General features: G+C 43.9%; 1 protein-coding gene across 3 annotated transcripts in view; it reads left to right on the top strand.

Moving 5' to 3' along the window:
• hira (histone cell cycle regulator a) overlaps window positions 1-13,453 on the top strand; it is a 103,724-nt gene that overhangs the window by 28,205 nt on the left and 62,066 nt on the right. For all 3 annotated transcript variants that reach the window (XM_068005537.1, XM_068005538.1, XM_068005539.1), the window contains 3 exons: window positions 3,052-3,165; window positions 9,088-9,158; window positions 11,096-11,201. In XM_068005537.1, the coding sequence (XP_067861638.1) occupies window positions 3,052-3,165; window positions 9,088-9,158; window positions 11,096-11,201 (291 nt within the window). The remainder of the gene's footprint in view (window positions 1-3,051; window positions 3,166-9,087; window positions 9,159-11,095; window positions 11,202-13,453) is intronic.

Raw genomic sequence — 13,453 nt, 5'->3', positions numbered from 1 at the left:
ATTGATACAAACCTTTGGATTGATTTAATTTTACACTTTGTTTTCCAATGCATCCTGCTTGGTCTTAACAGCACAATGTGCTGGGAACTCTCGAGTTATTCTCCAACACATTCCTGTTACAGGACTGAGTACTACACAACGACTAAAGTAATCATTAACGAGTGATTGGTGCAGAGGTTCGGAAGCTCTGACTTGCTGGTGGATTCTCTCTTAGCTGAGCAGATCATGTAATAATTTAATAACATCTCCTTAACCTGTAAAGAAGATTCAGAGACTGTATTGTTGAGATATGTTTTATTTTAGAGGGCATTCACCATACTTTCCAGCTGCCATCTCTTCCAGGGTAAATATGGCCCTGACTTTGTGTTCATGAATGCCAGGCGGTTATAATAGCAGTGAGATCAACAGTAAGAGCCCTCCATTTTATCTGGGATGTTTTTAAATGGTGCTGAAGTTGGGCCGGTGAATAGAGCCCTGTATCATTACTGTTAGCCGAGACTGACTAATTCTGAATTTGATTGTCCCTTTTGTGTGACTCCTCTTATTTACAGGGTGCTATAAGATGGCATGTTTTCCAGTTTATTAACTTTGTCACTCTCTCCCACTTGGTCACTGGACAAACAATCTGTCCCCAAAAGAGATTGTTTATCTATTCCATTTACACCTTGTTTAACCATTCCATCTAGGAACATAGGAACAGTTGTAGGCCATTTAGCTGCTCACGCCTATTCTGCCATTCAATGAGTTCATGGCTGATCTGTGACCTAACTCCATCTATACCGTGTTTAACCATTCCACCTATACCTTGATTAACCATTCCATTTATGCCTTATTTATAGTTGGTCCCTAAACAACCTGTTTCCAGCAGTTGTAATAAACCATTTTCTCCAGCAGACAGGCTTGGGCTGATAAGTGGCAAGTAACATACGCGCCAGACAAGTGCAAGGCAATGACCACCACCCCTTGACATTCAACAGCATTACCATCGCTGAATCCCCCACCATTGACCAGAAACTAAACTGGACCAGCCACATAAATACTGTGGCTACAAGAGCAGGTCAGAGGCTGGGTATTCTGCGGCGAGTGACTCACCTCCTGACTCCCCAAAGCCTTTCCACCATCGACAAGGCACAAGTCAGGAGTGTGATGGAATACTCTCCAGTTGCCTGGATGAGTGCAGCTCCAACAACACTCAAGAAGCTCGACACCATCCAGGACAAAGCAGCCCGCTTGATTGGCACCCCATCCACCACCCTAAACATTCACTCCCTTCACCACTGGCGTAACGTGGCTGCAGAGTGTACCAGCTACAGGATGCACTGCAGCAACTCGCCAAGGTTTCTTCGACAGCACCTCCCAAACCCACGACCTCTACCACCTAGAAGAACAAGGGCAGCAGGCACATGGGAACAACACCACCCGCATGTTCCCCTCCAAGTCTCACACCATCCCGACTTGGAAATATATTGCCGTTCCTTCATCGTGGCTGGGTCAAAATCCTGGAACTCCCTTCCCAGCAGCACTGTGGGAGAACCTTCACCACACGGACTGCAGCGGTTCAAGAAGGCGGCTCACCACCACCTTCTCAAGGGCAATTAGGGATGGGCAATAAATGCTGGCCTTGCCAGTGACACCCACATCCCATGAACGAATGATTAAAAAAAAAACAATGATCGAAGTCCATTTAATTAAATATTTGTGTGAAAGAAGGAAGGTAGGGGTGTCGTGTGGTTGCACAATTGCGCACCATTTTTACCAAAGTCTCTGATTTGATATCCAAGGTTCAGTTGTTGGAACTGCCCCATTGCCATTCAAATACCAGGTAACGATGTTACTTTCCCTGGCCGTTTCAATTAAATAGTGTTAGCTTGACTATTGAACTCCACATAACTGAATTGAAAAGCAATGTGACTTGGCTCTGGGCACTGTGGGGGAGGGATAGGGAGAAGTCTGTCTTATATATCACGACGTCTTTACGTTCAGGCAAGAAGAATGCAGAAGGGCATAATGAAGAGATGGTAGTAGTGTGCTGAGAGACGATGTAATTGTTTTCCAATGCTGCACACCGCATAGTTTTGGTTTCTTTCAGTGGTGCTGCAATAATGTTCTGCACACTGTTTTCCTTCTTGCTCATATTGCATTCAGGTGAAGGATTAACATTGCCCTCATTGGAATGATGGAGTATTTATCTAATTGTTGTTAGGAGTGCATTCCCTTGTAGCACTGTGGGAGAACCTTCACCAAACGGACTGCAGCGGTTCAAGAAGGTGGCTCACCACCACCTTCTCGAGGGCGATTAAGGATGGGCAATAATTGCTGGCCTTGCCAGCGACACCCACATCCCATGAATGAATAAAAAAAAGGTATTAATTTTAATTAGCTCTGTGCGGAGAGATTCCTGCCTCAGCCATTCTTGCAGATGTGCAAGGTGGGTCCTGATGGCAGAGTCGCTGGGAACTGGTTCTTCAGTGACTCACCACAAATGACAAGCTGGGATTTGGCTGTTCACTACAAACAATGAGATGAGTGCAGGGAATAATTCTTTGTTAACTACTGGACAGACAGGCTGCCTCTAACTGTAAATGGGAAGAGGGTCATCTGGGAGTAAACTCAGCCTGTCCAACTCTTATTTATTACAATTTGGTTATTGCAGTTATGGTAACATTTTAATAAACATTTGTGGTCAGTTATAGTTTCATGTGTTGTCAAGCATAATATATTCTTGAACATGAATAACTGGTGAAAGATCATTAAGCTGTAGAGACTCTCCTCACTGCTCAAGGTTCCCTGCTTGTTTGTAATTGTACCACTGCATGAATTATAAACACTGCTGGTAATCCTTTCACATAGTTACCACAGCAGTGAAGTGCACTGGCAGCTGAGGTGTGCCCCAAAGGCTGTTGTGTGTCTGGGGACGGTGCTGATCAGAAATATTGTCACCTGATCTCTGAAGATCATGTGAGGAATTAGCAGCTTCCTAATCCTTTGGATGTGCAGCTGCCTCTTGTTGATCTGATACTGATAGCTTTCCTCTTCTATTCCCATCTGCAGAAATTTAACCCCAAAATCTTCAAGAAGAAGCCACGGAATGGAAGCTCCAATAAGCCGAGCTGTCCTTATTGTTGTTGCGCGGTGGGGAGTAAGGACCGGTCCCTCTCCGTTTGGGTAAGTTCTGAGTCCTGGATGCCTGCTTTCTGGAATGATGTTTCAAGAATGATGAAATATATTCGTTTTGCATTGCGACTGTGTGCACTTTTCCTCACTCTGGTAGTGACTTCATAGACCAGTTGTGAAAATGGTGCAGCTGGAGCTTAGACAATCCAAGATCCATCTGCTGATGAAATCCAGCTTCTACCTTCCACCACCTCTTTAGACCCCTCCACTGTCTCTATGTTGTCAGCCTGCTCATCCAACATCCAGCCCTGGATGAGCTGAAATTTCCTCCAGTTAAACTTAGTCTTCGGTCCCCACCACAAACTCCATACCCTTGCTGACAACTGTCTCAGGCTGAACCAGATTGTTCGCAGCCTTGGCGTCCTATTTGACCCTGAGCTGAGTGTCCGGCCCCATATCCTCTCCATCACAAAGACTGCCTATTTCCTCCATAACATCGCCCGTCACAGCCCCGACCTCAGCTCATCTGCTGCCAAAACCCTCATCAATGCCTTTGTCACCTCCAGACTCGACTATTCCAATGCCCTCCTGGCCGGCGTCTCATTCTCCACCCTCCATAAACTTCAGCTCATCCAAAACTCTGCTGCCGATTTCCTAACCTGCATCAAGTCTAGCTCACTCATTACCTTTGTGCTCGCTGACTTACATTGAATCCTGGTCCCCCAATGCCTCAGTGTTCGAGTCTCTTCATGGCCTCGATCCTCCCTATCTCTGTAACCTTCTCCAGCCCTACAACGTTCCAAGAACTCTGTGTTCCTCCAACTCTGGCCTCCCCCATTTCCTTCGCCCCACCTTTGGCTCCTGTGCTTTCAGCTGTCTACGCCCTAAACTCTGGAATTCCCTCCTTAAACCTCTCTGGCTCTTCAGCTCTTTCTCCCACTTTAAGACCCTCCTTAAAACCTGGAATAAAAAGTTAGTGTTAGTATCAGTAACGGTGACCATGAAACTATCGGATTGTCATTAAAGACCCATCTGGTTCACTAATATCCTTTAGGGAAGGAAACCTGCTGTCTTTACCTGGTCTGGCCTATGTGACTCTAAACCCACAGCAATCTGGTTGATTCTTAACTGCCCTCTGAAATGGCCGAGCAAGCCACTCTGTTCAAGAAGGTGGCTTACCACCACCTTCTCTAGGGTAATTAGGGATGGGCAGTAAACGCTGGCCTTGCCAGCGATGCCCACCTTCCCTGCATGAATATAAAAAAAAATCCTAAATCTTTGATCAAGCTTTTACTCACCCCTCCTAATACTTCCTTCTTTGCCTCTGTCAGTTTTTGTCTGATTACACCCCTCTGAAGTGCCTTGGGATGTTTTTCTATGTTAATGTTGCTATATAAATGTTGTCTGGTTTAATTCCAACACTTTCTGATATTTTCTGTTCTTCTGAATCATGGAACCCTTCACAGGGAACTAAATGGGCTAGCAACTGCCAGGATTGCCAATATCAGAAAATTTAAGAGTTCCCTGAGAAAAGTAACACACAAAGTGAACTTCAGTTTCAAGTACTGTATAGAGAGACAGCATTGATTATTGAACTTGGATTGAAGTTTGTTTAGATAGAATCTCCAACATACAAGAATCGCATTACAACAACTACTTGCATTACAACAACTACTTGCATTAATATAGCACCTTTAACACTAGGCTCTTCACAGGAGTGCAATCAGACAAATTTTAGTTTATGTTATTCAAATAAACTGCATGTTGTAGAAATAATTTTCAATGTGAGCTATAAATCTACCGTATACTATTTTATAATACAAGTTTGTTTGTCCATAACAAGATCCTGTAGATCTCCACTAGTCACCTTCCCCTGAGACAACTGTTTCCACTTTAATATCCCTTTGGCTTTCCATTGCCAAATCAGATTTTTTTTAATCCAGCAAGCTAATTTGCCATTAGTCATATGAACCTAAATGATCTTATGGCCGCAGACGTGATTCCAGGATGGTCTGTTGCCTCACTGGTGCCAGGGTCATAGATGTCACTGAGCAGCTGCATAACATTCTGAGGGGGGAGGGTGAACAGCCAGAGGTCGTGGTCCATATCGGTACCAACGACATAGGTAGAAAGAGGGATGAGTTCCTGCAGGCAGAATTTAAGGCGTTAAGAAAGAGATTATCAAGCAGGATCTCAAGGGTAGTAATCTCCGGATTACTCCCAGTGCCTCGTGCTAGTGAGCCTAGAGATAGGAGGATAGAGCAGATGAATGCGTGGCTGGAGAGATGGTGCAGGAGGGAGGGCTTTAGATTCCTGGTGCATTGGGACCGGTTCTGGGGGAGGTGGGACCTGTACAAGCTGGACGGGTTGCACCTCAACAGGGCCGGGACCAATATCCTTGCGTGGAGGTTTGCCAATGCTGTTAGGGAGGGTTTAAACTAACTTGGCAGGGGATGGGAACCTGAGAGGAGATTCAGAAGGGAGAGTAACAAAGCTGGAAGTGGAAGGTAGAAAAGTAGTAAGTGAAATTGGAAGACAGCGGAAACAAAGGCCAGCAGCAAATAAGGTCAAAATAGGAAAAAATGTTAAAAAGGCAAAATTAAAGGCACCTTATCTGAACGCACGCAGCATTTGCAACAAGGTAGATGAATTGACGGCACAAATAGAAGTAAATGGGTATGATCTAATAGCCATTACAGAGATGTGGCTGCAGGGTGACCAAGGCTGGAACTGAATATTCAAGGATATTCGACAATTAGGAAGGACAGGCAAAAAGGAAAAGGAGGTGGGGTGGCGCTGTTAATAAAGGATGAGATCAGTACAATAGTGAGAAAGGATCTTGGCTCAGAAGATCAAGATGTCGTATCAGTTTGGGTGGAGCTAAGGAACGGTAGGGGGCAGAAAACATTGTTGCTTATAAGCCACCAAACAGCAGTGGTAATGTAGGGCACGGTATAAAGCAGGCAATTAGAAGTGCATGTAACGAGGGTAATACAGTAATCATGGGAGACTTTAATCTACACGTAGATTGGGCAAACCAAATTGGCACTAATACTGTGGACGACAAATTCCTGGAATGTATACGAGATGGTTTTCTAGATCAGTATGTTGAGGAACCAACTAGGGAACAGGCTATTTTAGATCTAGTATTGTGCAATGCGAAAAGGTTAATTAATAATCTTGTTGTAAAGGAGCCCTTAGGGAAGAGTGACCATAATATGATAGAATTGTTCGTTAAGTTTGAAAGTGATGTAGTTCAATCTGAAGCTAGGGTCTTAAATCTAAACAAAGGAAACTACGCAGTTATGAGGTGCAAGTTGGCTGTGGTTGAATGGAGAACTACATTAAAAGGTATGACGGTAGACAGGCAATGGCTAGCATTTAAAGAATTAATACATAATTTGCAACAAATATGTATTACTTTAAGGCACAAAAACCCAACAGGAAAAGTGGTCCAACCATGACTAATGAGAAATTAAAGATAGTGTTAAATCAAAGAGGCATATAAAGTTGCCAGAAAAAGCAGTAAGCCTGAGCATTTTAGAATTCATCAAAGGAGGACCAAGAAATTGATAAAGGGAAAATAGAATATGAGAGTAAACTAGCAAGAAACATAAAAACGGACTGTAAAAGCTTCTATAGGTATGTAAAAAGGAAAAGACTGGCGAAGGCAAATGTGGGTCCCTTACAGACAGAGACGGGAGAATTTATAATGGGGAATAAGGAAATGGCAGAGAAATTAAACAAATAGTTTGTGTCTGTCATCACGGAATTAGACACAAAAAAACCTCTCAAATACTAGAGAACCAAGGTTCTGGTGAGAATGAGGAACTGAAGGAAATTAGTATTAGTAAAAAAATATAGTACTAGAGAAATTAATGGGACTAAAAGTCGATAAATCCCAAGGACCTGATGATCTACATCCCAGGGTTTTGAAAGAGGTGACTATAGAGATAGTGGATGCATTGGTTGTCATCTTCCAAAATTCTATAGATTCTGCCACGGTTCCTGCAGACTGGATTGGTAGCAAATGTAACCCCACTATTTAAGAAAGGAGGGAGAGAGAAAACAGGGAACTACAGACCTGTTAGCCTGACATCAGTTGTAGGGAAAATGCTAGAATCCATTATAAAGGATGTGATAACAGGACACTTAGAAAATAATAATAGGATTTGGCAGAGTAAACATGGATTTATGAAAGGGAAATCATGTTTGACAAACCTAATGTAGTTCTTTGAGGATGTAACTAGTAGAATAGATAGCGAGAACCAGTGGATGTGGTGGATTTGGATTTTCAGAAGGCTTTCGATCAGGTCCCACAAAGGTGGTTGTTGAACAAAGTTAGAGCACGTGGAATTGGGGGTAATATACTGGCATGGATTGAGAATTGCTTAACAGACAGAAAACAGAGACTAGGAATAAATGGGTCTTTTTCAGGTTGGCAGACTGTGACTAGTGGGGTACTGCTGGGATTGGTGCTTGGGCCCCAGCTATTCACAATCTGTATCCATGATTTGGTTGAGGGGATCAAATGTAATATTTCCAAGTTTGCTGATGACACAAAACTGGGTGGGAATGTGAGTTGTGAGGAGGATACAAAAAGGCTTCAAGAGGATATAGACAGGCTAAGTGAGTGGGCTAGAACATGGCAGATGGAATATAATGTGGAAAAATGTGAAGTTATCCACTTTGGTAGGAAAAACAGAAATAGAGTATTTTTTAAAATGGTGAGAGATTGGGAAATGTTGATGTTCGAAGGGACCTTGGTGTCCTTGTACATGAGTCACTGAAAGCTAACATGCAGGTGCAGCAAGCAATTAGGAAAGCAAATGGTATATTTATTTCAAGAGGATTTGAGTACAGTAGTGAAGATGTCTTACTGCAATTATATAGGGCCTTGGTAAGACCGCACCTGGAGTATTGTGTACAATTTTGGTCGTCTTACATAAGAAAAGATATACTTGCCATAGAGGGAGTACAATGAAGGTTCACTAGACTGAGCCTTGGGATGGCGGGATTGTCGTATGAGGAGAGATTGAGTCGACTAGGCCTGTATTCTCTAGAGTTAGAAGAATGAGAGGTGATCTCATTGAAACATACAAAATTCTTACAGGGCTCGACAGGGTGGATGCAAGGAGGATGTTTCCCCTGGCTGGGGAGTCTAGAACCAGGGGTCACAGTCTCAGAATAAGGGGTAGACCATTTAGGACTGAGATGAGGAGAAATTTCTTCACTCAGAGGGTGGTGAATCTTTGGAATTCTCTATCCCAGAGGATGCTCAGCCATTGAGTACATTCAAAAGAGATAATAGATTTCTAGATATTAAAGGCATCAAGGGATGTGGAGATGGTGCAGGAAAATGGCGTTGAGGTAGTAGATCAGCTATGATCTTGTTGAATGGCGGAGCAGGCTCAAGGGGCCAGATGGCCTGCGCCTGCTCCTATTTCTTATGTTCTTAAAAGCCTCATGTATGGGACTTTATCAAATGCCTTCTGAAAAATCTAAGTAAATTAGATTACTGGATAGCAGTAATCTAATTTAATTATCTCTTCAAAGAATTCCAGTGGATAACTTGCTGCACATGTGTATATATAAAATATGATCCTGCTTGCTACCCTTTATTGCCACAGTGCTCAGTAATAGTGTCCCTTTGAATCCTCTTGAATGTTTTCCCATTAGCGATTGTAGCTAATTTTGTCTAATTGCCCCCCATTTAACTTTTTTTTAAAAAAGCTTGCTATCCCCCAACTGGCCATGCCTCTTTTATGGAGCTCCTAACAATGGAAATTGTTGCTTTTTTGACATAAAAGCTCAAGCATTTGTGGTTGGGCAACAGCTCAATTGGTTTGGCTTTGCTGTGCTATCCTATAATCTTAAATGGTTTATGTAATTCAAAGAAGCATCTCCTGGCAGTCAGCCAGAAGCTTGAGGCTTTATACTGTTCGATTTCATCGTAGCTTTCTGTTTCCACAGCTGACGTGCCTGAAGCGCCCACTAGTGGTGATTCATGAATTATTTGACAAATCAATCATGGACATCTCCTGGTAAGGGCTTTGCTGGATTGCTCTGTAATGTTTCATTACACACAGTATTTGCTATATCAGAGTGAAAGAGATAATTGAATGCATTTAAGGGGAAGCTAGATAAGTACATGAGGGAGAAAGGAATAGAAGGTCATGCCGATAGGGTTAGATGAAGTGGGGTGGGAGGAGGCTCATGTGGAGCATTGACACCGTACAGACTAGTTGAGCCGAATGGCCTGTTTATGTGCTGTAAATTCTGCATAATTCTACGTAATATTGTAATTACAGTGGAGATTCAATCCAATTGAAATGATGTCGAGAGTTATGTGAAAAGCCATGCTGCAAGATTTAGAAGTTATATTGTAGAACAGATCACTTGTGTTTTTGTTATGCAAAGCAGATTTAATTGCTGTTTCGTGTTCGAATGGGATGTATGAAGAGCAGTGGCCAGCATGTTACAGGATCAATGTGGCATAAATTAGAAACTGGTTCTGAGCCCATGTCTTCTCAATGATATGAGACTAGCTTGGTGTAGAAGGTTTAATTTGATAGATTGCGAATTTGTTGTGACTTCCATTTTTAAAAATATAAACCCTTTCAGAAGGGATCTCGTATGTGATGCAATTTTAACCCACCCACCGCACTAAGCTCCATCTTTCAACTGCACTACTTTAATTATCCATATGCCAGGGACCAAATGGAGTGCCCTGCTCTTTCCTAGCTGGTAGGGGATGGTGAGGGTGGGGAAGAAAATGGCATCATTTTCAAAAATGTCCTTCCTGAGGAAGGAAGAGTATTTGTTTGATGAGAGAGTGAGGCGAGCTAGTTAGTTTTTTTGATGTGGAGTGGCACAGTAGAAACTTGGGTACATGTCTGATGCAGAGTGTCCAGACTGTTTGGAGGCACTCCATGAACAACTTGCCACTCTCTCTGTGTTGTGTTGTATACTCTCCCTCACCCAGCTCTTTTTCCCCTTTTTTTTGCTGGCCCAGGTGCTTCCCCCAATTGATGGCTGACCCCTTTCTGCCTGACACATTCCATTCCACCCTCTCAGTGCTGAAGGTGCTAGTAATCCAGAGGCCTGGACTAACAATCCAGAGAATGAGTTCAAATCCCACCACTGTAGTTTGAGAATTTGAATTAAAATATCTGGAAATAAAAAGCCTGTATCTGTAAAAGTGATGATGAAGCTGTCGGATTGTCATAAAAACCCAAATGGTTCACTGATGTCCTTTAGGGAAGGAAACCTGCTGTCCTTACCTGGTCTGGCCTATATGTGACTCCAGTCTCACACCAATGTGGTTGACTCTTAACTGCACTTGGACGTGTCAAACTGCTAGCAGTTCAAGAGGCCCACCACCACCTTCTCAGGGCAACTGGGGATGGGCAATAAATGCCTTGCCAATGATGCCTTTGTCCAGAGAATGCATGTTCTTCCTGACCACTTTCTTGTTACTCTCTATTGTGACACAGTCCCTTCATCACCTGCTCTTTTTTTGCCCCTTTTCTCTGGACAAGGTACTTTTCCTAGTTGATCCTGTCCCTCCCTCTCTCCTTGGAGACCACATACCTGTCAATCTCTGGAATGAGTGCTCTTCTTGACAGCTCCAGATCCACTCTTTTTCTGTGCTGTGACATGTACCATCTTCAACTAACCCCATTCTGTGCTGAAATACATACTCTCCCTCACCAACTCCTCTTGCCCCAGCACTGCTTCTGTACGCATCCCAAATTGTACTTCATGGTAATTGTACTCAATAACTGAAATTGGGACGTACATCCTCCTTTGAAAATATTAATTAAACTTTCCTAAATTTGAAGCTGGATGATTTGGAAGGGTATCTATGTTGGGATATTTTATATTGATTGAGGTCACTACCTGACAGTTAATACGTTGAGTGGCAGTGTGGACTATGGCGATGTTAAATGTATATTTGTTTTTGTGGTCTCTGCACCAGGACATTGACAGGGTTGGGATTGCTGGTGTGTTCCATGGATGGGACGGTGGCGTTTCTGGATTTCTCACAGGAAGAGCTGGGTGATCTACTAACTGAGGAGGAGAAGGTAATGCAGAATTGTGGCTGGTGTGGTGGTTCTCCAGTTGCATTGAAAGATGTACCTATAATTTTGGAGTCCAAAACTAGGGTTCATAAATATAAGATAGTCACTGATAAATCCAATAAGGAATTCAGGAGAAACTTCTTTACCCAGAGAGTGGTTAGAAGGTGGAACTTGCTACCACATGGAGTGGTTGAGGCGAATAGCATGGATGCATTTAAGGGCAAGCTAGGTAAGTACATAAGGGAGAAAGGAATAGAAGGATATGTTGATAGGGTTAGATGAAGTAAGGTGCGAGAAGGCTGGCATGGAGCATAAACTGGAGACATCGCTGCAGGAATTCCTCAGGTCAGTGTCCTAGGCTCAGCTATCTTCAGCTGCTTCATCAATGACCTTCCCTCCATCATAAGGTCAGAAGCGGGGATGTTCGCTGATGATTGCAGTGTTCAGTTCCATTCGTAACCTCTTAGATAATGAAGCAGTCCGTGCCTGCATACAGCAAGACCTGGACAAAAACCAGGCTTGGGCTGATAAGCGGCAAGTAACATTCGTGCCAGACAAGTGCCAGGCATCTTGATCATCTCCAACAAGCGAGAGTCTAACCACCACCCCTTGACATTCAACGGCATTACCATTGCCGAAACCCCCACCGTCAACATCCTGGGGTTCACCATTGACCAGAAACTTAACTGGACCAGCCACATAAATACTGTGACTACAAGAGCAGGTCAGCAGCTGGGTATTCTGTGACGAGTGATTCACCTCCTGACTCCCCAAAGCCTTTCCACCATCTACAAGGCACAAGTCAGGAGTGTGATGGCATACTCTCCACTTGCCTGGATGAGTGCAGCTCCAACAGCACTCAAGAAGCTTAACACCATCCAGGACAAAGCAGCCCACTTGATTGGCACCCCATCCACCACCTAAAACATTTACTCCCTTCACTGGCGCACAGTGGCTGCAGTGTGTACCATCTACAAGATGCACTGCAGCTACTCACCAAGGCTTCTTCGACAGCACCTCCCAAAACCGCGATCTCCACCACCTAGAAGGACAAGCTCATGGCAACACCACCACCTGCACATTCCCCTCCAAGTCACACACCATCCTGACTTGGAAATATATCGCCATTCCTTCATCGTTGCTGGGTCAAAATCCTGGAACTCCCTACCTACCAGCATTGTGGGAGTACCTTCACCACATGGATGGCAGCGGTTCAAGAAGGCGGCTCACCACCACCTTCTCGAGGGCAATTAGGGATGGGCAATAAATGCTGGCCTTGCCAGCGATGCCCACATCCCATGAATGAATTTAAAAAAAACACTGGCATAGACCAATCGGGCTGAATGGCCTGTTTCTGTTCTGTTAACTCTATGTAATAATTACAGAAGCAGCGAGCACACTACAACTATGAGCTTTGTATTGCTCATTGCATGCATATCCATAGGTTGCTTGTAGATTGGTCTGGTAACATTGCACAGAGAAATGATATTCTTTACCAAGTGGGTAATGTGGCATCTGTGTCCTAGGGCTAACTGTGACTTAAATCCCACAAGCTTAAGGGGTTTTTCAGTTGGGCTGTGAGGTGACGTACCCTTAAAGTGAAACGCGGAACAAGAAAAAGATATGAATCCCACAGTATTTATGTGGCCGCTCTTGTAGTCACAGTATTTAAGTTTCTGGTCAGTGGTGACCCCCAGGATGTTGATGGCGGGCTGTGTACAACTTGCACTTGGTTGCTCGTACCCTGACACGGTGAAGTGTCTTATGACTGAGATGAGGAATTTCTTCACTCAGAGGGTTGTGAATCTTTGAAATTCTCTACCCCAAAGGGCTGTGGATGCTGAGTTGTGTATAATCAAGGCTGAGATAGATAGTTTTTTGGGGTCTAGGGGAATCGAGGAATATTGGGATTGTGCGGGAAAGTGGAGTTGAGGTGGAAGATCAGCCATGACCTTATTGAATGGGTGCAGCAGGCTCGAGGGGCCGTATGGCCTACTCCTATTTCTTATGTTCTTATGATGGTGGCTCACTGGAAGTCCAGAGGGAGTAGGCTGGGTTGGTGACTGAGTGGTGGGGCTCCAGGTGCGGGAATCATGCTGGTGAAGCAGTCCATCCTCAGAGGGCAGAACAACACCATTTTCCACCAGAGTATTTCAGAGCGATTAACAGCAGTCCAGAAAAATTCTACAGCCTTCACTGTCTTGCTCAACAAGGAGAGGAAGGAAATAAACATGTACAGGAACACAGTCAATCTG

Source organism: Heptranchias perlo, chromosome 25, assembly GCF_035084215.1.
Source record: "Heptranchias perlo isolate sHepPer1 chromosome 25, sHepPer1.hap1, whole genome shotgun sequence".
Taxonomy (NCBI): domain Eukaryota; kingdom Metazoa; phylum Chordata; class Chondrichthyes; order Hexanchiformes; family Hexanchidae; genus Heptranchias; species Heptranchias perlo.
This window is presented reverse-complemented; position numbering and strand designations above follow the sequence as displayed.